At 40.8% G+C, this 23893-nt stretch overlaps 1 protein-coding gene across 2 annotated transcripts; it reads left to right on the top strand.

Moving 5' to 3' along the window:
- Nucleotides 1-815: 815 nt before the first annotated feature.
- COX7A2L (cytochrome c oxidase subunit 7A2 like) lies at nt 816-9840 on the top strand. 2 transcript variants are annotated; one of them, XM_082302422.1, is made up of 3 exons: nt 816-936; nt 8502-8633; nt 9510-9840. In XM_082302422.1, exons 1-3 carry the CDS (start codon nt 865-867, stop codon nt 9648-9650), a joined length of 345 nt encoding a protein of 114 aa, XP_082158548.1. In that variant the 5' UTR covers nt 816-864; the 3' UTR covers nt 9651-9840. The 2 variants fall into 2 exon arrangements, with proteins under 2 accessions (XP_082158548.1, XP_082158549.1); XM_082302423.1 differs by lacking the exon at nt 8502-8633.
- The last annotated feature ends 14053 nt before the right edge of the window (nt 9841-23893 follow it).

The raw sequence follows: 23893 nt of genomic DNA, 5'->3' as shown, positions 1-23893 counted from the left end.
CAGCCAGGTGGGGGTCGGTCTCTCCTCCCCGGGAGCCAGCGGCAGGATGAGAGGACATGACCTCAAGCTGCGCCTGGGGAGTTTAGGTTGGAATTTCTTCCCAAGAGCGACTGGGCACTGCAAAGCGCTGCCCGGGGAGGTGCTGGACTCGCCACCCCTGGAGGCGTTTAAGGAAAGGCTGGACGTGGCACTCGGTGCCGCGGTCTAGTTCGCGGTGGTGATCGCTCATAGGTTGGACGCGATGCTCCCGGAGGTCTTTTCCAACCTAAGTGAGTCTGTGGTTACCGGCCTGTTGCACAGCGGGCAACGAACGGGACTCTGCGGACAGCGTCCCCGTCCCGCCCGGCCCAGCGCCCGCGCCCCGAGCGCCGTGAGGCGCGCACGAGCCCGGCCGGGGGACGCGAGAGCCCCGCGCGCTCCCGCCCCCGCCCCGCCCCGGCACCCGGTGTGGGCGGGGCCTCGCCCCCTGCCCGCGCTGATTGGCTGGCGCGAACCACGCCCCCTCCGCCCCTCCCGCTCCAGTCTGCTATCCCGCCCCCACCGTCCCTCCCGCTGCCGCCCCGCCGCTTAGGGGGCTCACAAATTTTGCCTGACTGAAAATTGCCACCGACCTCACTTTTTTCGGAGCCGCAGACGTGCCTGGAAGAGCCGCGCTCGCACTTCTTTGGCACAGGCTACTGTATTTTTTCGGACTTTTTTTTTTTTTTAAATCTCAGTCTTTCCGCGGCTTCCCACGCAGGCGGCCGTGCGAGGCGCCTGCGAGTTGGTGGGGCCCTTGAACGTTACGGCGTCGCAAGAAGCCGGCTGGGGGCGGGGCGGGTCCTTTCGGCCGAGCTGTCGCAGCCGGTCCCCCCCCGGCCCACCATGTACTACAAGTTCAGCGGCTTCGCGCAGCGCCTCGTCGGGGCCACGGCGGCCGCCGCCTACACCCCACAGGTAACACTCCACACCCGGGCAGGCGCTGCGGTGCCGCGGGCGTTTGTTGAGTCGGGGAGGGATCGGCCGCCCCCACGGGCACCGAACGGATCCGGCCCCTCGCGTGACCTTGGGCGGGACGGGACTCCGCGCTCAGCCCTGCAGCCTTTGAGTCAGTTTTGGGATGGGCTGAGGGTTATAGCAAGAAATTAGCGCGCTTTCATCATAGAGGACGGCCGCAGAGTTGAGCAGTGCCTGGCGGCGTTTAAAATCACCGAAGCACAGGATCAGTTAGGCAGGACAAGCCCTCCGAGGTCATCCAGTCCAGCCTGTGGCCGAACGCCTCTTTGTCAGATGGACCGCGGCACCGAGTGCCACGTCCAGTCTTTCCTTAAACACCTCCAGGGACGGCGACTCCACCACCTCCCCGGGCAGCCCAGCCCAATGTCTGATCTCCCTTTCTGTGAAGAAATTCCTGCTGATGTCCAACCTAAACCTCCCCTGGCGTAGTTTGAGGCCATTTCTTCTCATTCTGCCTTTAGTTGCTTTGGAGAATAGACTGACCCCCACCTGGCTACAGCCTCCTTTCAGGCAGCTGTAGAGAGTGATCACTCCTGAGCCTTCTTTTCTCCAGGCTAAGCACCCTCAGCTGCTCCTCATCAGACTCGTGCTTCAGACCCTTCCCCAGCTCCATTGCCCTTCTCTGTACCTGCTCCAGTGCCTCAGTGTCATTTCTGAAACGAGGGTCCCAGAACAGGACATTGTACTGTAAATTGCAGCTGGCAAATGGGAACAACACTGCTCTCTGGACTCTCCGGTCCATGCATGCAACAAAAACCCCCAAGTACTGAAAGCATTAAAACCCTTACCAGGGAGGACACCAATCCAGAAAAGTTAGTTTTACGCAATGAAGCTCAAATTCACTCAAAATGAAAACTCAATTTTCCTCTGTGTGACACCAACTTAGTAACTAAGTATATAGAGGTTAAAGGTGGCGTTAAATAAGCTTACACTTTTCACACTGTGTAGTAAAGTACATGGTTAATTCTTCAGGAGCAAAGCAAATCTGAGTGAGGGGACAATGAATCCCAAGTACATCAGTCATTTCAAGACATGGAGAGTTGCATATTGGTGAAAATAAATCGCAGAAATAGTTTGCTTTTCTGTACATCAGCATAAATTCCTAAATAATATTAGGAAGATTTGTAATGTGATTTTATCATGGGACAAATGCAGCGTGGTTGTTACACCGTGTTCAGTTTTCTGAGTAAAATTTGAAAAATAGAAAATTCTTACAGCTTAAAAAAAACCCCAAACCAACAAAAAAACATCATCTGGAGGTTAAGAGTTGTACAAATGATTTTTAAAAAAATCAGCCTTTCAAAGAACTGCCTCCAGAGAGCAAACATCTGATTAAACAATACAAGTCTTAAGGAAAAAAAGTAGATACGTGTGCACACACACACGGAATCAAAGTTATGGTTGGTCTTTTTCCCAAATTCATTTATTATTTATTATTATTTATAATAATATTATTTATTATTATTAAATTCATTAATAAAAAGTAACTGAAATTAGTTAAAGTCACTACATTCTTTTGTAGACTAATGTGGATGGTTGTGATACACAACTCTTATTTCATTCTTAGCCTGTTAATTCTGTTTGCAACCTATTTTACAGTTCTGCTTTCCTGGGTGTCCTTGACTGTGAGTTTTACTTGGAAAATCCAGTCATTTGCTGCATGCAAGAATATTGTATTAAGCAGCTGTAAGATCTCAGATTATTTCAAGGGGCCTAGAACAACTACAGAGCTTTTTATTTTTAAATTTTTTTGAAGTTAGGAGAACTTGATGACCAGACTGAGTACAGTGGTTAATGGTTCATACTCCACCAGTATCCCTGTAACAGGTGGAATGCTGCAGGTTGCTGGAGGACTTTATCGGTTCCCTGCAGCAGGCAATAGAGTGCACTCTTGTAAAGTTTACAGAAGACACCAGGGAAGTGGCCCCAAAATGTTTGAAGTAGAGCTGCCATTCATTCAGAGGGACATATCAAGAGGATGGGAATGATCTGACAGGAATGCTGTGAACTTTATGATGGGAAAAAGGCAAAGTTGCTCATGTAGGAAAGAAGAGCCCCTGCATGGTTACAGGGTGGCAACTGAGGGGCTGGTGGCAGCAGCTCTGTGGTAGAGCCCCTGGAGACACTGCCAGGCAGGAAGCCAGCTCTATCACCCTGTGAGCTGTTGGTTGAGGAAAGCAACACTCTCCCCTGCTCAACACTTACTGGATCACATCCAGGTGCTGTGTCCAGTTGTGGGCCTCCTGCTGTGGGAATGGCTGCTGGAGCAAGTTCAGCAGAGGTCAGCAGCCAGCTGAGCCAGGCTTTGCACAGTGGCCCATGGTGGGAGGGCAAAAGACACGAGGCATAAACTGCAACAAGAGAGGTTCAGACTGGCTAGAAGGAAAGACATGTTCGTGGTGGGAAGAGTCAGGCAGTGGAGCCCAGGGAGGAGGATTGTGCACTCTGTCCTCAGAGGCTTTCAAGGCCAGGCCAGACAAAACCCACAGCAACCTGGTGTCACCTTGCTCGAGGCTAAAGAGCACTAGAGGGCCCTTCCATCCTGAATTACCCTAGGATCTTAAGTAAACATTGAGGTAACAGAGAGTTTCTGATGTGGCAGTTTCCATCCCAAGATGGTTTTTTGGCCTCGTCTTTCCCGATCACTTTGGAGGGCTTTCTGGATAGCTACTGGAGGACAGGGGTGTAAGAAACAGGGAAAACAGGAGAATAAATAATATGTTCTAGTATGTCTGTTGATTAGCAATATATCCAGCACTACTGCAGTGACTTAGGCACTTCTTAGCTCTTCTAGACAAAGTCATGTTCAAAGAATAAACATTGACACTTCATTTCTACAGTGGAGAGCAAAGGCTTGGGGGAGGAATGGGAAAGCGCTTCAAGCCTAAACAGTAAAGAGCCTCCTTTCTGGAAGTTACATTTTTAAAAGTTAACTTTCAATCCCTTTTTGCAGTGTTATTAAGCCAGCTTTTTGGTAGAATTTCCTTTTTTTTCCCCCTGAAGTTTGACTGAATTCCCAGGTCACACATTTAGATGCATCAGTCTGCTAAAACTATTTTCAATAAACAGCAATTGAAGTATAAGGGTAATCCCATGAGTATGTCGTTGTTAAGTCCAAAACAAAGTAAATTTTTTCCTATTGATTTAATTGCTCCATTTAATAAAACTATAGCTCAGCATGTAAAATGGTTTGCTTTTTATGCTTCTATTTATTTTGATGTTTCTAGACAAGTGAAGACATTCTGCAATTCAAATTTTCCTTAGTAAAATATGCAGTATAATAATTCTCTTTATTCTGTGCTGTTACATTCTGGTGTTTCCCAATGGAGTACTGTTTTGCTGCAGGTTTAAGTTTACTTTGGGCTAGCAAAATATCCAGTTCAAATGTATTTCAGAAATTCTTTTGCTGACAGTAACATAACTAACAGCTTATACTAACAAAAAAAATAATGAGTTTGAAATCTATATTGTTCTTTGTGTCTCAGACTTAGCATTCTTAGAAGACTTAATTTTGCATTTAACAAAGTTGTATAAAGTAGTCGGAACAATTTATCTTGTTTGAATAAATGGGAACTTCCTTAGCTAGTTGAGGAGTGAAATAGTTTAAAAACTACTCATATTTAGGAGGATAATGACTGCCACAACCATTACAAATTCAATAAAAAATATTAATTCAAAGAGTTAGCTTATATTTAAAGTACAAGCAGTAGGATCAGTTTCAAATGGTGTCAGATAAGGACAACTACATAAACTTTTCCTTAGTTCTTCTACTGAACATGATCTTAGTAGAAATTTACTTGTACTCCCCTATCTTCACTTGATACAACTTATTTTGCTTGTAGCTATTTAAAGCCCTTGTGACCCACAGATACTTTGATTTAAGCCAAGATGAATTCCTTAGAGTTTGTTGAGAATATATAATATGTAACCTTTTATGCCCTAGGTGGTACTTAATATATACACCAAATCACTGTCACTGAATCATCATCCCAGCGCAAAGACTCAAGTGCTGTTACTTAAAAGCCTTGTGTTAGTGATAACAAATATATTTAACCTTATACAGTGAGGTGTGTTCTACTGTGAAGGACCTGATACTTAGTTTAGAAGTGTCTAGGTTCAGTAGGTTCATAAAAGTTATTTCAATGCATGTTCTGAAATAATGATTCTCAGAGTAACTTCCCCGTTCCCCTCTTCTCTGGCCCTTACCTCAGTTTTCTCTCCTTTCTCATTCTCTGATCTGTTTGAGCAACTCCCCTTACATTTAAAAACTTAAGAGTGGTGCTATCTCCATTAAATTGTGTTCCAAATCCTTAACTCTTTTTGCTGTCAGGAAAATGTAAATCTAACTTGCAAATTTGTACTAGCAAGATGTAAATTTGTTTTAACTTTGAGCCTCATGGCCAACCAACAGAGACGTTGGGTCCTAAGATCTTCAGACCTCTGATAGGAAAACAAACACACTCTACAGAAGGGTAGGCAGAGAATTCTGTTTGCTCTTTTGGATTAGCTACATGTCTTGACCTTTCAATGACTTCAGCATTTGAAAAAGTCATTGCTGTAGCATGCTGATGAAATCAGCTGATGTTGACTCTTCTGCATAACCACATCTGTTGTACTTTGTCCAAGAATTTGAAAGAAATCATGTCACAGTGATTAGAAATGAAATATTAACACTGTAATATCAGAAGAGGAATTATCAATGTGTAACTTTTTTTGTTTTAATGAAGCATAGGTCAAATGTGTAGAGGCCTTAATTCCTCAGTACTGTCCTGAGTGTAGTGAGACACTGATGTCATTAAATAAACCTGTGGTTTTAGTAATGTTCAATACAGTGACCAAGGATCATTTAAGGTGTGTCAGTTCTCAAAAATGATCTGCAGTGAAATTCAGCCTTTGCATTACACTCTGAATTTCTCTTCAGTCATGCTAAGCTTAGTAAGCTGGGTGTGAGATAAAGCACTTGCCACTTTCTCTCGATAACCACAGACAAGTACCAAGTTGGAACAGCCAGGCATTTGCCCTAATTTAACTGAGCTTGGTTGGAGTTGGCCAAGACTCACAATTCATGGATGGAATTCAAGCAAAATTTTATGTTGGGGTGAGGAACCCTAATTAATGCTATGCTGGGGTTAAGCAAACTGAACTGTCTCCCTTCTGCAGCATGTGTTGTGTTGTACTCTTTCCTGAAGCCAGTGAGCTACATCAGTGTTTTTTATTTAAATTGCTATGTGATGTTCTGAAGTGGCGCCGTGCTGCTTTGGAAGTAATTTACACCAGTACACTGATGATTATGTGAGTTTTCTGAACTGGTTCCATTTGATTTCACAATGAAGTTTGTCACTTGAATCAGGTCTGACTCTGCTATGGCTCCTACAGAGGGGGATCTTACAACTATCAGAACAGGAATCTATTTCTAAAGGCTGAAAAAGTATGCAGTAACCTGCAGTTGTTGACACTGATTAAACTATTACTATAGTAATCCCTGAATATTGCATCCAGTCTCCTATAGAGGCAGGAGTTTTAGTGCTAATCACAAACGATAGGCGTTGCCTCCTATCCCTGAGTTTAGAAACGATGAAAGAAGAATCTTTATCATGAAACTGTTGGAAGTAGTTTGCACCTTACTCCATTGCTCAATATTTACACAGTACAGACAGCTCACGAAATAAAGTATATGAGCACAACAAGCAGGAATTGCAGTGATTTACTAACTGTTGTAGTTAGTAGATGGCACTGCTCCTGAAAACTCTGAGCTCTTGTGAAGGCAAAGGGGAGATTCAGAAGTAGAAACTAAGGCAGAGGAAAGATGTGCATTTTCACATTTGCTGTGATACTAACAATAAAGAAGGCAAGAAAAGCTTTGGAGAAAAGTCACCTGTACATTCATTATATTATAGTCACCTGTATATTCATTAATCTTTAGTTATTTTTGTCAAATGACCAACTTTCAAAGACAAATCTAATAAATTAATCAAAGTTCCTGTAGACAAAAATACTTGTCCAAAATTGCTTTCTTCAAGGCCTTTGTTGTGGCTGGTACTAAGCCTTGAATATACAGTTAGTAACCTCCCCTGGCTAATAATAGTTCCCTAAATGCTTCCTTCATAGCAGTGTGGCCAGAACTGGCCACTGGTCTTAAATAATTCAGTGCTTACCTTCTGTGCAAGCCTGCTCAGGAGGAAGGCAGTAGTTACTGAATGTGCCAAAAACTTCAGTTTTGCTGCTGCCTTTCTAAACATAACCAGAAAGGTCATAAATGGATTCTACTATTCATTCAGGCACTAGAAGAGTGGGAAGCTGAACCCACATCTTCAGGGTAGATCACTGATGACCATTCCATAGGCTATTTTGGGAAGCTGAGAAACCTGTTTTTTCTGCTGAAGATGCCTGTTGTAGCAGAGCATTTACATATGGAAAACACATCTGGTCTATGGCTGGCACAAAAGAAAGATTGCCAGTCTGCTTCCAGCTCCAGATACTGTCAGACAGCTCTCTTCAATACAAAATGCATCAACTAGTTCTTTGAACAGAAACCAGAATTTCAGTGCAGTCTTAACTTGACCCATGACTGCTTCTGTTTGTAGTAAAAACCTGTTGCATTAAACTAACTGTACAATGCTTTTAATTTCTGTGGCAAGTTAGGGAAAAAAAAAAATTGCGGCTATTTTGAGAGCCATAATGTAAAACATCACTGCCACGTGTCTAGACATAACTGTTAAATCTAACTAGTGTAATAAAGACAAGGAGGCCACCTCATGTTGGCTGTGACTTTGTGCCCTTAATCATAGAACTGAATTATGTAGTTTCTAATTATGGCCAATGCAAAGTACAACCATGTGAACCGAAAGGAAGTTGAGCTGTGCTGTTCATGGGGAGTACACTGAGGTGTGGGAAGTTGCATCTGAATTTAAAGGAGCTGATAGTTTCATCTGAATTATAGGATATAGTTACACCTGCATAAAATATCCACTGTATCAGGGTCTCTGAAGGGCCTTGAGCACCACTTGCAACTTCTGTATGACCCAAATGATCCTCATTCTTTTCTTTTTTTGAATCCCCAAACTATACATCCAAATTATTTAAGGCACAGTTATTTATGGCTACTGTTGGCAGCATTCAGGAGGTGGAGTTCATTCCTCACTCTGACCCTAGCATCAGAGATTCTTGATCCTACTGCTCAGCGAGAGTCCTGGATATCCTGTGTACAAAATAGAAGCAGTAATTTGGACCAACTACCAGCACAGAAAAATAACAGCTATAAATTCATGCCACGAGGAAATTGGAAAGGAGGCTTCTATTTTCCTTGCTAAGCTCTGACCCAAAGTTGTCACTGAGATATCAGTGGGCCAACGATGTGTTTGTCGGTCATTGTCACAAGTCTTCATACCAGATAAATACTCCTTGTAATGTATCCTTGTAATGACTGGCAGTGTGCCTGCCTAATGTGACAATTGGTACATTTGCAAGCGTGATATACTTTGTTATTTTAATCTTTATTTATGCAGGGACTCAAACCATTAGTTCCCACTGAATCCCCAGCTCTGATTTTTGGGACAAGTAAACCTCCTTCAGATTTACCAGCAGCTGAGTCTTTCTTGGGTAAAAACAAGGTGCCAGACCTACAGAAAGTTTTTCAGGTAATGACAACTTTGAGAGTAACTTAAACTGGAGAGTGGGACATATCTGTCCTTATTTTAACATAGCTTTTGCCATTCTACAATACCTAAATTCTGTAAAGTCTAGTCAAGAAACTGTCAAGTACAGTATAACCTGTGTACTTGTACTGTACTACAAAGTATGTGCCTTGTATAGGAGATAAATACTGAAAGTGGATAAATGCAGTAACATTGTTTTTTGCTGACTTCAGAAATTGCTGTATTATTTGACTATTGGAAGCACTTTCTTTCTGGGAATCCAAGTGTATGCCTTAAAGCAGATGTGCAGGAGCAAAGCAAATCGTTATTGTTTTGTGTATAATAATTTGAATGTTGCTGAAGCTGTTTATAGTGCAGTATAAGAGTAGCACAGTAAAGTTTTCAAAGCCAGTTTGTTAGCTACGCAATTTCTAAATGTAGTAGGACTTTTCTTAAAACAAATTAGTTAAGGTTTTTTTTAAGCATCAAGAATGTGCTTTATGTAATGTTTCCTTTTCTCTCTTACATGCCACTTCCATTTGGAATGTGTCAGTCTGACTTGGTGAATAATTTTTTATACGTATCTTTCCACATTCTGTTGTTAGTGATACTTTTCCCATCCAGGTCCTCTTGAGAAATATTTCAAGATGTAGTCTTTCCACTTGCACTTAACAGCTTTGGCTAACAAAATTAACTTGCCTTCGCATTTGTCTTGCAAGATAAAACACACATAATACACTTGGTTGTAGTGAGCCTAATTGTCAGGAGGTTTCCCTCTTGGAAGTCTCTTAATTTAACCAAGGTAGCATATTCCTTAATGACCTCAGTATGGGTGTTGATCTCTTTTTTGCTTGTTTTCTCCTTCAACTCTTCCCACAGAGATCAGATGGGCTACCAGTACACCTGAAGCGAGGAGTTCCAGACAAGATGCTCTATCGGACCACGATGGCTCTGACAATAGGAGGAACTATCTACTGTCTGGTAGCACTGTACATTGCCTCACAGCCAAAAAATAAATGAGCCACACCTCATGGGACTCGCAGCACTCCTCTGACAGATCTCCTGCGTGTACCTCTTTGCACTTAAATCTGTTCCCTGTAATCACATAGGGTTCATTATTCAGATCAGATTTCTTGGAGAAAATGTTTTTAAATCGGTTGCCTTATGTATTCTGAAAAACCCATATAAACAGAGAAATACACAATTTTAACATATGGTTGTAGCTTTTCTTGTCTTGCAGCTTATGAACAGTTGGAGAAAGTTAAGCTTTTCCTTCCTTCCCTCCCCCAACTTAAACAAAGTTAGAGAGAGGACAGAACAAGTAATTTGTGGATTGTGCACCACATTCCTCAGTGGAAGGATGCTGCTAGTTTCCAAAACACTAAAAGCAAATAATTTAATTGTTATAGCATACTGTTTCCATCCTATACAGGTCATTTTATGTAAGCAGCTGGCAATGGAACTTTTCCAAATGCTGGTATATTATTTAGTAATATACCACCTCTGGTGGTAGGACAAAGGGCTTGTCTGCCTGGAGCATTTAAAGTGGATTTATTCCATAACTTTAGCATCACTGTATGCAGCAGAGTGCACCATTATTGTAGCATCAGTTACACCAGTTTTTGGACTTTCCTTTGTCAAACTGTATTATCATGTAATAAAGATAACTACATGAATACTAAAATAGGCAAGTCTCAAACGTTTCAGACCATTTCAGCACTCCTGGTCATGAAATAAACATATTGGTACACTTCTAAGTTCAGCTTGTAGATCTCAAATCAGAAAATTGATTCAGCTATCTTATCATCATCTTTTTGAGATGGTAAATCTCTTAAAACCCTCTCTCACACCTCATGTGTGTTTAACTATAATTTTTGGTGAAGCAGGTCACTGTCATAACTCAGCTGCTTATTATTTTCAGTGCCTGCAGATAGCTGTTTATGTGCACACATTCACACACATTTTCTTTGCTCGTGGATGGAAGAGAGACAAGCCAGTAAAACCCTTTATGTATTCCCTTTCCCTTGTAATAGCATAGCCATGAACTGCAAGTTCCATACAAGTCTTCACAAAAAGCATCCTCTAATTTCATAGCTTCTCCTCTGCCCCTGAACACTGATTTGCTGGCTGCTCTTAAGACCCATCTCTCCCAGAACCGTGCAGAAACAACCTTCAAAGTAAATAAGAAAAATAGTTGATAAGGGAAAACAAAACTGCTTTTTTTCAATCTTTTACCAAAAACATTCTGATTTTTTTTTCCAGTTAAGTTACATCAAAGCCTTATTGCTGTTTCATAGGAAAGAAGATAGGTGCTTGTACTGTGATCTCAGGTTTCAGTCAGTGTTGGTATTTTAGGATGGGAGTGATTTAACTCAATGAAAAATAATTTTGTAAGGACAGCAGGAGTCAAAAAACCAGCAGAGAATAAATTCTGCAGGAATTGACAGTTGTGTTGCCTCTACTGATAAAATATTTTCTCAATAGCCCATGCTTCCATGGCACTAAATCTTGTGCTGTAGGCTGTTAAATATTACAAAACAGAAAAGAAAAAAAGAAAGAAAAGAAGAGAGAAAGAGAAAACAGCACAATAGGTTGTTGTCTGTCTTCCCTACATACCATCTATCAAGCACTGCCTACAAGAATTTTCTAATAAAGGATATTTTGCACATAAACTTGACAGGTAGATTTTCATGAAGCTGAGCTTTGCTCAGAGTATTTCCATGCACTTAGTTTTCTGATTTGGTTTTGGTTTATTGGAGGGGTGGGTTTGGGTTTTTCTTTTTTTGGTTTTGTGGTGGGCTTCTTGCTCATCTAGAGGGTAACAACTTTCTGCTTGTTGCTAAAGCAGATGTGGGTAAAATAACCAAGCTGTTATCCCACAGCTCATTTGCCAGTGGGAATACCCTCATGGAAGGGATGACAGCCCAGCTTGCTGCAAGGAATTCAGCTAGGACACTGGGTTCATGTCCTGCAGTTAGAGGTCATGGCTGAAGCCATGGATAGCAGAATTGCCCTGGGTTTCCCTTTTTCCAGCTCTTTGTCAGCAGCTAAGAACACGTGCCAAAGGGGCAAAAACGACCCATCAGATCTTGCAAATAAACAGAGACTACATATTCCATTGCACCTCTCCCCCCCTCCTCCCACACTCCCCCCGAGTGTCTGGATTTTGAAAAACTATTTTCACTTTGCCCTTCTCACAAAAGCTGACCCAGTAAGCAGGATGAGAGTTCTGCTTCAGCTTGTGAGATTCACACTCCTGGTTCAGTTGGGGGTTAAAGAACAAAGAGGCTTGTCTGCAGCCACTGAGTACAGCTCCAGGTCTGAGAGAAAGGGCAGACTGCATTTCTGTGTTCCCTCAGCAAAGCGCTCTGAAAAACAGGAAAGCTTCCAAGCTGTAACCACGTTAGTCTATGGCAGCAAAATCTTGCCCCCTTCCTCAATTTGTCTTGAGATCATCATGAAGAAATTGCTACATGATAAATCTTTTTTCTTCCTAGAGAAAAAAAACCTCTAAAATGTATCTATTTTAAAATACTGATGCCAGACTTCTGTGACGATTCAAGAGGGTCCAAGTGTTTTGAATACTTATTCGTGATGTAGAGACCTAATCATCATCTTACGCCTTCAAGAACACCCTTACCTCTCTAAAAAGTGAAGTCTGACCCTGGCCTGATGGTTAAATAAAGTCTTAAGTAAGAAGAACCAGAGGTGACTTGCAGCATCAAGGCTACTTCAATATTATGAGTTGTCATCCCCAGAAGTAAGAACCTGATGGGAACTGTGACTTCTTTATAGTGTTATGTTCTTGTTATTTAAAAACCCTCTCAGTTTTGTCTTAGAAAATATGCAACCTACCAACACAGAGGACTGGGGAAAAAAAAAGCATTTTTAAAATGCTAGCTTATACTCTAGTGTTTTGGTTTGAATGTATATTAGAGAATAAACTATAATAAGCTCTCATACCCCAAGGTGCCGAGTTTGGAAGCGAAAGCAGCTGAGATTTAGAATACACGGGAACAAAATTATCTCATGGATAATCATCCATCCCCCATGGCATTATCTGATTGTTGAGAGACACTGGTTTTCCTTCTTAAATGATTTCTCTGGCAACCTGGATTCAACAGTTATATCTTTGTAATGGTTTTTAAATAAGATCTCCTCCCCTACCTTTTGTGTGGGAGTAGTAGAATAAATGCATTTGAGAAGATGCTGATAGTATGCACATATGTCTTTCAGCTGCTTTAAAAATTAAAGTGTGTTAAGGAGAGGATTCCTCCACAGTATTTTAGTGTGACCATACAGTCTCAATAGGCTTTTGCCTTAACATTTTAAATTGTCAACAGACTGATTATTTCCATACTGAGACATTAACTGTTTGACCTTGCCTTAAAGCAAAGCTTTCAAATTAAAAGAATAAAAACATGAAAAACTAGAAAATTGGGAGTCTAATCTTACAGACTTAAAAAAAGCTAAAATGAGTGTTTAAAAACCGTTTCTTTGCATACAGGTATTCTGTCTTTATTCTTCTTTATTCTGTCTTTATTCTGTCTTTATCCTTCTTTCTGCCTTCCAAGAGGCTTTAAGAATCACAGATCAGATGGGGGGTTCTTTTGGTGACTCCTCTCACAAACCATTACCACTGCAGATCCTGAAATTTGAAAAATCCAGATACTTCTGTACAAAGAGAAAAATGGGCATGTATGGGCTAAGTTGTGTGTAAAATCATGCTAAACTGCTCTAAAAAAGGTGCAAGATACCTGCATTTTATGACAAAATATACTACATTTTTTCCCCTTTCCAGCCCTTCGCCTCAGTGAAGAGTTTCACAAGGAAGCCAAAGCTTGATCTCTGTTTTAAAATGGAAAGTTGGAGGCATTTGCCTGTATTCTAAGCATTACTGTTAAGCAGTAGGCACAATAAACAACCTTTTAAGCATTTTGCATATTCAGTACTAACTGCATCTTCATTTATAAAATATCATTAATTTGAAACAATGCCAGTTAGCTGCAGTGCAAGTGATGCACAGATTGCTAAGAGACAGAAGCATATTTGCTGTGAGAGGGAGTGCAAGCATTCCTGTGGATCAGGAAATAGGGTATACGCTGTCAAGCATCAGTGTGGCATCTCACTTACACCAGATTTTCTCTCCTGGTGCTTCTCACGTGATCTCAGACTGCTTTTGGATATAGCACTAGACAGAAGGAATCATTTTTTTGTACATTAATTATCTCAAAAATACAAGAAAGTTGAATTTAGGTGTCTGTTTCCTCTCTCAGTCTATTGTAGGCAGACCAGATCTGGGCTACAAGAAGGCAGCCATCATCCTCTGGCTCCAAAGAGACATGATACTCCCTGATAAAATGTGTTTTTTTCTGAATGATTTTGCCTGATGCATTCAGTGCTGCAAAACTGGGGAGGTGGGAGAGAGGGGGAAGTATTTTTCCTCATTTCACATCAGCTGCATACCACTCTCGCTTTTCCCCCTTCCTCACTCCCGCAGTTTTATTCTGAAGACCGTGAAAATTTTTCTAGTTACTTCCTTTTTTACAGCATTTCTTAAATATTCTGTCTCACAAAAGAAATGAAATTGTTTCTAAGGGCTTCAGGAGAACTTCTGAAATATTCCTATCATATTCATATAATTTGTCACATGTATTTTTTTCTCTGCAAGCTGGAAGAAGCCCTGGAAGTCTCTTTTGTCAAGTACACGATCCTGTCAACCCACTGACAGTCTTCAGTGAGAAGTCTTTGAAGAAGCTGTTCTACAGGTGTGCAAATATAGGGGCACCAAATTACTCGCTGCTTGCAAGCACCAGACTGTATTTCAAAGAAATCGAGGAAATACTTCTTCCCTGCAACATTCTTGCACTTCAAGCCATGTTATGTCAAATGTACTTATGTACTCTCTTTCATGTCTTCCTTACAATTCAGTCACACACATTCATTTTGCTGAAAGTGCTTTATCTGTTTATGGTGTGGTGCTACCTCAAACCTCTTGGATACCTTTCACCACTGAGCCCTAATTTTGAGCACCCAAATTGGAAATTTAGGCATCAATTATAGTGTGCATCCATTACAAAGCTTTCACTTGAGGCAGACAGCTGACAGCATCCATAGCAGAGTTCATTACAATCTGCCAGGGGTAGCCAGATGTTCTTCCAACCACAGGAAGCCATTCTTCTCCTTTATCCTTTTGAATGGCTCTTGTTACTTGTGAGGAAGATCATCTGTATAATCTTTAGTTGTTACCTACTCACAAGAGAAGACTGTACATTGTCTAATCCACAATACTGCGTAAATGCAAATTGTGTCTTCCTTTAAACTAAAAGCAGAGCAGCACTCTGGAAGGAAACAAAGAGAATGTGTTTGGTGGAGTGGAGAGCTTGTAAATGTCAATTCCACCAGCTTGATCCTGACTTGTAGCAAGGAGAGCAAGACTAATGACATGCAGCTTTTCTAGCATAAAGAACAAGTGCTACATATTAAAGCTTGTTCTTGCATAAGATTAAGGAAAATTTATTAGTCTTCTAATTGGAACTGATCAAGCAATTCTGCTCATATGCAAAACAAAACCCACACTTCATCATACTCATTGTCAGCAGCATAACCCTGCAGAATTAACAGGAGGCTAGACTTTAGGCTCTTACAAAAAAACAGTAGCAAAACCCTATTCTGCAGTCAAGCAGGTTGGAGTCCACATAAGGTTCATAAGGTGGAGACACCAAGCATCTTGTAGCACTGTATCCTTACACTGTCTTTTTAGAGATGCATATGTTCCAAAAAAACCAAAAGAATGATTTCTGGCACTCTCAAAGACTTGCAGGTTTCACCTGGAGCTCTTTCTGAAGCTCTGTAACAGCCATCCATGGCCACTGGAGAATGGCTCACTAGACAAAGGAGTGAGTTTTTGCTTGGACACATTCCCAGCTGTGCAAAACCTCACAGATAATGCCTGTCAAACCTGCCCGCAGAGAAGCTCTGTATTTGATCTTTCTCTACTGCAGCATGTATAAAATGTAAGCATAGCACAATATCCAAATGTGACAGTATTAAAATGCTAGAATAATTCCAAAAGACATGTGCCCTTCAGGAAATTTATCAAGTGTGTGGCATATCTTTAATTTCACTGACCAACAGCTTGCAATAAAAAAAACACCTGTGGTATGGGTTTCCTGGCTTACAAACTCAAATCCTATGTTCTTTATTTAAATTGTATTGGGTAAACCAAACTAAGGGAAAACAGAATCTGTCGGTCTTGGTATTAACTAGAGTCATCCCTTCTCCCTGGTTTGCTGCTCCTCATCCCCAGGAGATGCTTTTCCTGCCACTTTTCCTGGAAGCGTGAAGCAATAAGTAATCATGCACCTGTACACAGTATGATTTTTCTTTCTTCTAGAACAAGGGAGACCGGATGACCATAGAACAACCAACTTGTTTCCATGACACCCATTCCTTTCTTTGTGGATGCAACCAAAGAGCTCAACTCTGCAGTTTTCTCCAAAACTGTAGTGCCTCATATGCCTGACAGGCCTAAGGAAGGAAAGGCCTTCATGGATATTCAGGCTCATCAACAGCAGGCAGCAAGAGAAAAGGGGAAGTGATACTTGCTCTCTCTGGAAACAAAGCCACCAGGACTACGTGAAACTGTCACCTGCACAAAGCACTGTGGAATGCCAGCAGGTCTGCCAGGAACATCCCTTGTGACCATGTATCAGACGGTTATTCCGTATATACGCATATGTGTGTGCGTTGATTATATCAACTCTGTGGTTTAGATTCCCTGTTTCCAAAGTTCAGCAGCTTTCACTGGCTAGATGACAATCTCTTGGGTGAACACTTGTGTGTGTCCTCTAGTTTTTGCATACTGTAAACTCAAATGGCCACCTGATGCACACATTTTATCAGGATCACTGGTCTGTGTTTATGTTTTAATCTCTTTAAATTTTAACAGGCTGCATAAGAGTCTTCAAATGTTCAATCAAGCCCAAACTGCCCTTTTAACATCCCTTGCTTTTATTAGGTATTTCTGCTAAGCTTTTTCTAAATAGCTATAGTATCTTTTATTACCACTTCTGATCCTGATAACTGAGCCTTAAAGTTGCTCAACTCAGTGCACAAATGAGGAATTATGTGCTTTGTTTCTCAGAACTAACACACAGATGTGCATACACAGTGCCTGCAAGGATAATTCTGGTTTTCAGTTGTCCATCTGGAAAAATATATTTCCAGGAAGAGCAATAAATAAGTAATTATGGAATCTAGTACCTGTAACAAACATTTTGCCTGTAACAAACAGGCTTGAAGAAATTGAAGTTATATGAAACTCAACAAAATCAGTCTTCATAAGACAAAGGAAAAGTTTAAAACCCCCACTTTTTATCCAATATGTTGAAATCCATTCTAAACAATTTGGAGTTCAACTAGTACTGCACTCTCAAACATCATATTTTAACATACATTAGGCAAAAATGCCTTGCTGCTCCTTTTCTCATTAAACAATTGTTTCAGTTTTACACTCTGAGGAGGTGCATGACTGCTCTCCTAGAGCTGCAAACGCTGAAGACATGATGGTCTCCAGCTGAGCTTGTGAAAGGTCTCAAACAAGTGGTTTTCTATTCATGCATTTTTGTGTGGAAAAATTGCAAATATCCTATATGCTATGGTTTTTAGAATCAGCTTTGCTAGGACACACAGTGTTAGGCCAGAACTAGAAGAGCCCTGCCAAACTGCCGTAAGTCAGACGGATCCTGTCTCCTGGGGCTGAATCAGAACAAGTCTTGTATCTGGCAAGGTATAAACTCGTTTTTAGATTGTCTTTCCATACTCTTCACCATTTTATCAGCACAACTTGTAGGTTGCATAGCAACCTGCCCAAGTTTAATTCTTAGTGGGAAAATCCAGACCAAAGTGGAAGTGGTACCACTCAAATAACAAAGTTCTTTATGCTTCAGTTACAATGATCTGTTACACAAACATTCAGACTTAGGGTGAAGAGCAGCAGGGGAAAAAATAAACAAACACCAAACCACAAAACCAAGACACCTGGCACAGTTTCTATCCATTTTTACAGATTTTGACAAGAAATACCTGCAGATTTTTCCCCTCTCAAGATTCCTTCCATATTTCATCTGTCCCTTCAGACAGATCAAGTAGCAGAGAGCAATTACTTTCCTAAGAAGCTCTTTGTAATAGGCCACTTCTCTGCAGCTCCACAGAACTTGTGCAAGATGCCAATGAAGGTGCTAACTGTGAATTTGTACCACTATATGTGACCTATTCTGATGCTCTTTTAGGACAGGAAAGTTGATGGGATGCAATGTACAGACCAAAGTATAGAGTAATTATAATAAAATTGTCCTTTTACCATCTGCGGTATCCACATAAATCTGTGGTGTATACCAGCCTGGTGAGATCATCTGCAGAGATAATATAACCTAGAGGCTGAAAGATGGGTCACACAGCTGGGGTTTAGGTCTCACCCATGTTTCCTGTTATGAGACCAGAGCATTTAGCAAAAGCACTGTTTACATACGGCAGACTCACAATCTACCACCTACCAAACACTGTGACAATGACCAAAAGGTATGGGGGTTTGTTTGTTTTTTAAATTAAAAAGAGTTACAGAATTTTGCACTGAGTACCACATAGACTCAAGAGGCTGATTTGACTCTCCCTACAAGGACAAACATGCTTTGCCTGAATCTGGTTCTACCACCTTGTGCTAATTTGTTTTATTTTTCAGACTTGATTTACTGTATTGAAGCAAAAATAAGGAGTACAAGAGTGATGTGAAAAATCTATTTTTGCCTAAGAGTGCAGAGAGAGCAAGAACTAGTCTTGTATAATTAAGATTGAAAGTTCCTCACAGTCATTTTATAATGTTTTTCTATAGATACAAAGATCCTTGGAGATTTAATGTTATATTTGGTATATAATACCATTTACAATTTCTGATTTTGATCTAAGTGCTTTTGATTTACTCACAGCACTAATTACGGTATACCCAACTCTGTGACTGAAGCAAAATATTACAGTCCATGTGAATCTTGGCTAGAGTTTCACCTGAGTGATACATGGAAGGTGCAGAAGACAATGCAGAAGTAACGGTGTATTTGCTATATTTTTTTCACAAAAAAATGTAATTCATGGTCAGACACACTGGAATAAATCTTGTGTATTATATTTCTTAGATTCACTCTGAAACCACCTTTATCTCATACAAGGTCAGTTATCTGTTATAAGATAAAGTAGCATTTTTTAGTAGCGATGGCACTAACAACTACAAGCAACTTCTGAGTTGTGTTTGTGGAGAGCAGTTGGGTTCTGTGAGCCAGAAGAGTCCATTGGATCTGGCAGCTTGAATGGGCATGGAGCATCATCTTATCATTACACATTTTATTTCTGTAGAATTTAGAACAAGCTCTGTTGTTACTTGCAACAGCTCCGTTTTTAGAATAGCAAAATTGTCCTTTATTTGTAGCTATTTGTATAATTTTGGTTACCAATCAAATGTGATTTACTCTATTAATCCTTAATAAAATTTTCTTAGAAATTAACCATGGGATTTTAATTTCAATACTGTAATAAAAGGTCTGAAATCTATTTTATGACTTGCAGAAGAGGAATTGGGTGAAGAAAAAGAAAAAAGAGGTGTGGATCTCATTTTATCTGCTGCAATTTTTATATCTGCTCAAAATAAATTTAGGGTAATGACATTTTAATTCAATGGCCAGCTAGGGATAAGAAAAATTCTGGGGCATTTCTATTTCAGTTGATCTTAAAGGAGTCCATTTGCTTTGAAATAAAATGCACTAATCTCAGGTAATCTAACCTTGAGAAGGTGTCAACTTTAGTATAAAAATAAAGTACATACTGTTTCTGAACCTTTAAATGACATCCCATCTCTCCCCAACCGCTCAAAAACCAACTAACCAAAACAACAACAAAAAACACCCCTCACCCCTCCCAAAAACACAGGAGGAAACCCAACCCCACTCCAGAATTTCTGGGATAAAACCATTGCACAGAAACACATGCACAATTTCTTATAGGTCTCTTCCTCCTTGTGCTGATTAAACTATTCACTGAATTTAAGCCAAGCTTGTATCATTTGCATTCCACAGGAACTGACTGCCTTGACAGGAGGTTTTTAAGAAAACAGAATAAAACTACATTGATCTGGCTCTTAGTGTAAATGGCATGATGGTGTTCTAACAAGCACATTTACCTTTCATGAGGCTAAATTACTAGAGTGAACACACTAGAACAGAGCATACAAAACAAACAAAAAAAAAGGGAGATCAGAGAGACTAATCTTAAGGGCAACTAAGCATAATGAAGACTTGGAAAAAAAGTATGGAGGAAAAAATTTGAGTGAGGTTTTACAGTGAACAATTACAGATTTTAATAAAATTAGACCAGTACACATGACATGAAATCCTGAGTCTGTTTCATAAAAGCAAACTGGAAATGGCATCCAAAGAACAGGAATGATATATATTATGACACTGGATTTCCCTGCAATGTTTCCCTAGTGGTCCAAACCACTATGCAAAGTCAATATCCAAATAGTTTTAATTCTTACCATTGTATGAGGGCTAATTACATTTTCAAGGGAGATACTAGTCTAGGAGTGGACAGCAGAAGGCAAACCTTCCATTACAGAGCATTAAGAGTTGTGCCTGAGCAAAGCTTATTCCTCTCAGAAGGCAACAAGAGTAGTCAGACATCTCAGTGAAGAGGGTTGGTTGTTTACAAGTGTTTCTCAGACAAACATATGCTAAGAACATAGACGTTAAGAAGAAGAGGTCTGGGGATGAACACTTGAAAATGATTTAATTTCTACCATTTAGTGGAACTTTGATGATGCAGAACACTCCAGAGTTTAATAACACAACATAAAGCAGTGTTTTCTGTCTGGTGCTTAAAACTCAGTTATTAATTAAAGTGGCTATACTGTGTCTTCTAGCTGGAATGATTTGAAAACAATTTCTGATTCATTGACCTTTGTGTTTAACCCCAGACATTGAATTTGGGTGGTGCAATGTTTCACGTTAATATATTTTTCTTTTCCTTGATGATGACCTGTCCTTCTCCCATCCACAAATATAGAAAACTTAAGATAATCATGTCTTCAAAATATCTTAATTTAAATGTGATAAATGCCCAATATTGGTGCAGCCTCAGATTATGCCAAGACTGACCACCACTTTGAAAGGAACACAAGGTTTCAGAAAAAAACCGTTTCTGAGCACCCAAAGGTGACATGAGGCTTCAAGAACAAGCAGAAATCATATACAGGGGTATATGAGAGGGAAACAAGAATGGCTGGTGAGATGGGATATTCTCCTTGGCTTTCTGCCATTCAAACATTTTCATTGCTGCAAGAGGAGCTCTGCTGAGAATCTGCAATATTTTATTTGACTATGAGCCCTACAGCACCCCTAACCAACTCTTAGTTTTCTGTGCCAGTGAAGGACTGTGGCCCCTACTGGAATACTGACACCTGCAGCTCAGCTTTGCACGGGGAACAGTGAGCACTCAGTACTTTGCAGGGTTACAGCATGGTGCCCATCACAATTACTTTGCCCAAGGCTGACCTCAGGAATTTATCTTATTACTGAAACACAGGGGAAGGAGAGGAAATAAGCTCAGTGCCTGCTTGAACAGGTAGAATGCAAAAGTTAGGGACCACCTGTGGAAGACAGACCATTGAACAACAGTGCTCTGATCTTCAAACTGTAAGACTGGATTTGTTTCAACACACAGTCCTATGGAAGCTGGTTACCTCTCTTAGGATCTCATTGTGCACAGTGGTGAGTTTTCCCAGGGTTATTTTTGTCAAAATCACATCCATGTTATATATTTGAATAAATCTCTATTAAGTAGCCACTTAGGAGTGGATATTTCCTGAAAGGACGCTCCACGCTCATGGGCAGTGTGGAAGGATGCAGGCAAGACTAAAGATGAGCTTCTCTGTGTTCAGCAGAACTGTTCATGCCTGCTCTCCCATGGTAGTCATACTTGGTATGTCAAACCTCCTCCCTTCCCTTCAAGGTAACACTTGTACTGGATCCTCTTTAATATTTTAATCAGGTAATAGACAACACAGAAATAATCTGGAGCTACCGACAGTCTGACAGACAAGATTACAAGTGGCAATTTAGCCCCAACACATCACAAACAGCAGGTGCATTCTCCTGCTTTTTCTGACACTAAGAGCACAAATCTCTTAGCTTCCCACTCTGTCAAAGCATCAGTTTAAAGACATTTCCAGAAATTTAATTTTCTATATTGTGAAGGAGATCAACAAAAACATTTAGATCACTATCAGAGAGGGATCTACAGGCAGAGAGTAGATTAAATCACATATTGTATCATCGACCTGTATGTTTCAGTAAACCTTTTTCCTCAAAAAGTAAAACAGACCTGAATATGAGTCCTTTGGCCAAAGCAAAGGGAAGCAATTTCAGTGCATCAAGACAGTAACACCCTGCGGGAGGGAAAGGATAACTTGAGATGGCCCATAGGACCCAAACACCGTGGCCAAGTTGGTTTGAGATCATGACTGACCTCTTTGAGGTGCTCTGACTGCATCACTACCTTCATCTGTCAGAGCACTGTGATTCAGCTGTATCTGCCACCAGGCACAGCAGTACTACAAGGTCTACATTCTATTTTAAAAATTAGGCATTGTAGTCAATCTGAAATTCTATACCGCACTGAAAATGTCAATTTCTGATAACAATATCAATCACATATCTGAAAGAAAAAAACCCTACAAACCTGAAAATTAGTATTTGCCCCAGGTAAATATGGAAATCCTGGGTAGCAAGCAGTATAAAAAGGGAGGAAGAAATGAACTTTTCCATGAGTTCCTTTCTGGTAAGCACCATCTTTGTAAGCAAAGGTACAAGGAGGTGCACAGTTCATTAAGATGTGTGGCAATTTAGTGGCACATAACTGTCAGAACATTGGAAAACTCTACTCACTGCCTGCTACTACACCTGGAGTACTGTCATCAGCAACCAATATTGAAAATAGTCACACTGCAGTAAAATGCTGTTTTAATAAGCCACTTAATCAGGACAAGCGATATGAGCAAATGCTGCAAACTGCATCCAAATTATTTATGATCAATAAAATAATAAAAAGATTTTGCAAATTGCCATCATGCCTTAGGCATATCCTACCACACAGAATTCACCATGTGTCAGGCAGCACCATTCCCTAGCAACATCAAGTGTTATTATTAGCATCCTAAGACCCAAGGTTATTAGTGAGCTGTGAACTCAGAATACTCAGAAGATAAAAACCTCTGATACTTTTATTGCTCTCATTGACCAGATGGTGTTTTAATCATAATGTTGTCTCATTACAAATCATTACATTAATTCTGTGTATGAGTAGAATCCACAAAGCCTGTTGCACATTGCCTTTGAAAAAAGAAAAGGTCAGCTTCTGAGAGTACTTTTGGGTTTATGTTAAAGCCTTTTTTGAGGGAAGGGTAAAAAGGAATAGCGGTACATACAAGGGTTTTCCCCTAAGGTAGAAACAAAGCCTGAGAAAACAAAGGTCTAAGCTATTAAGGTGGGCTGTGCACTGAAACTGGCTTTGTGCAGTTGCAGGTGGAGGGCAGGCAGAATGTCTAAGTTTTAGCTTTAGCCACCAGGCTCTGAGCTCACAGCTCAGTGAAGCATTTTTGCCCCATTTCCCCCAACACAGCAGCATCTCAGCCTCATTCTTAGCAACACTTCGTGCTTGGCTGGTATTTGCTACGTTGGACCCACACTCCCACCAGGAAGTTTTTAAAAGCTCATTATTATATTTTAAAAAAAGTAAGAGCTGTAGAATAAAATCCTCCAGTTGCTGGAAAAACAGTTGGGAACTGCACCCATCTGTTCCACAAGCACGTGGGGCAAGGGGACACCTTCACCTTGTGCTCTACATTTTGCTGGGTTAGATACAATGTGGATGGACTGGGGATCAATACTGCAAAGGCCTCCTGTCTCTCCCTCTTCAAAAGGAAGCACCACAGCTTCCCCCTAAAACTCTGGACATAACCATGAGGCAAATAAGGGTGCCAACAAGCCTCAGGTGAGGCAGGCAGAGGAGGTAACCTTGACTCACCCCATCTCAGAACTTTTTGCTTTGAGAGATCAGTGAGTGCACAATGAGTCTCAGCCCTGGCATCGCACTACCTGTGCATGGTCCTGCGCCAGTGACAGGCAATAGCTGGCAGACTGATATAAGGCCAGGCTCAG

The sequence above is a fragment of the Coloeus monedula genome (genome assembly GCF_965178545.1).
Source record: "Coloeus monedula genome assembly, chromosome: 2".
NCBI lineage: Eukaryota > Metazoa > Chordata > Aves > Passeriformes > Corvidae > Coloeus > Coloeus monedula.
This window is presented reverse-complemented; position numbering and strand designations above follow the sequence as displayed.

Coding starts and splice junctions, on each gene's coding strand:
- COX7A2L (XM_082302422.1), top strand. CDS start 865: ATGTACTACAAGTTCAGCGGCTTCGCGCAGCGCCTCGTCGGGGCCACG. Junction 937..8,501: donor CCGCCGCCTACACCCCACAG/GTAACACTCCAC, acceptor TTATTTATGCAG/GGACTCAAACCATTAGTTCC. Junction 8,634..9,509: donor ACCTACAGAAAGTTTTTCAG/GTAATGACAACT, acceptor CTCTTCCCACAG/AGATCAGATGGGCTACCAGT.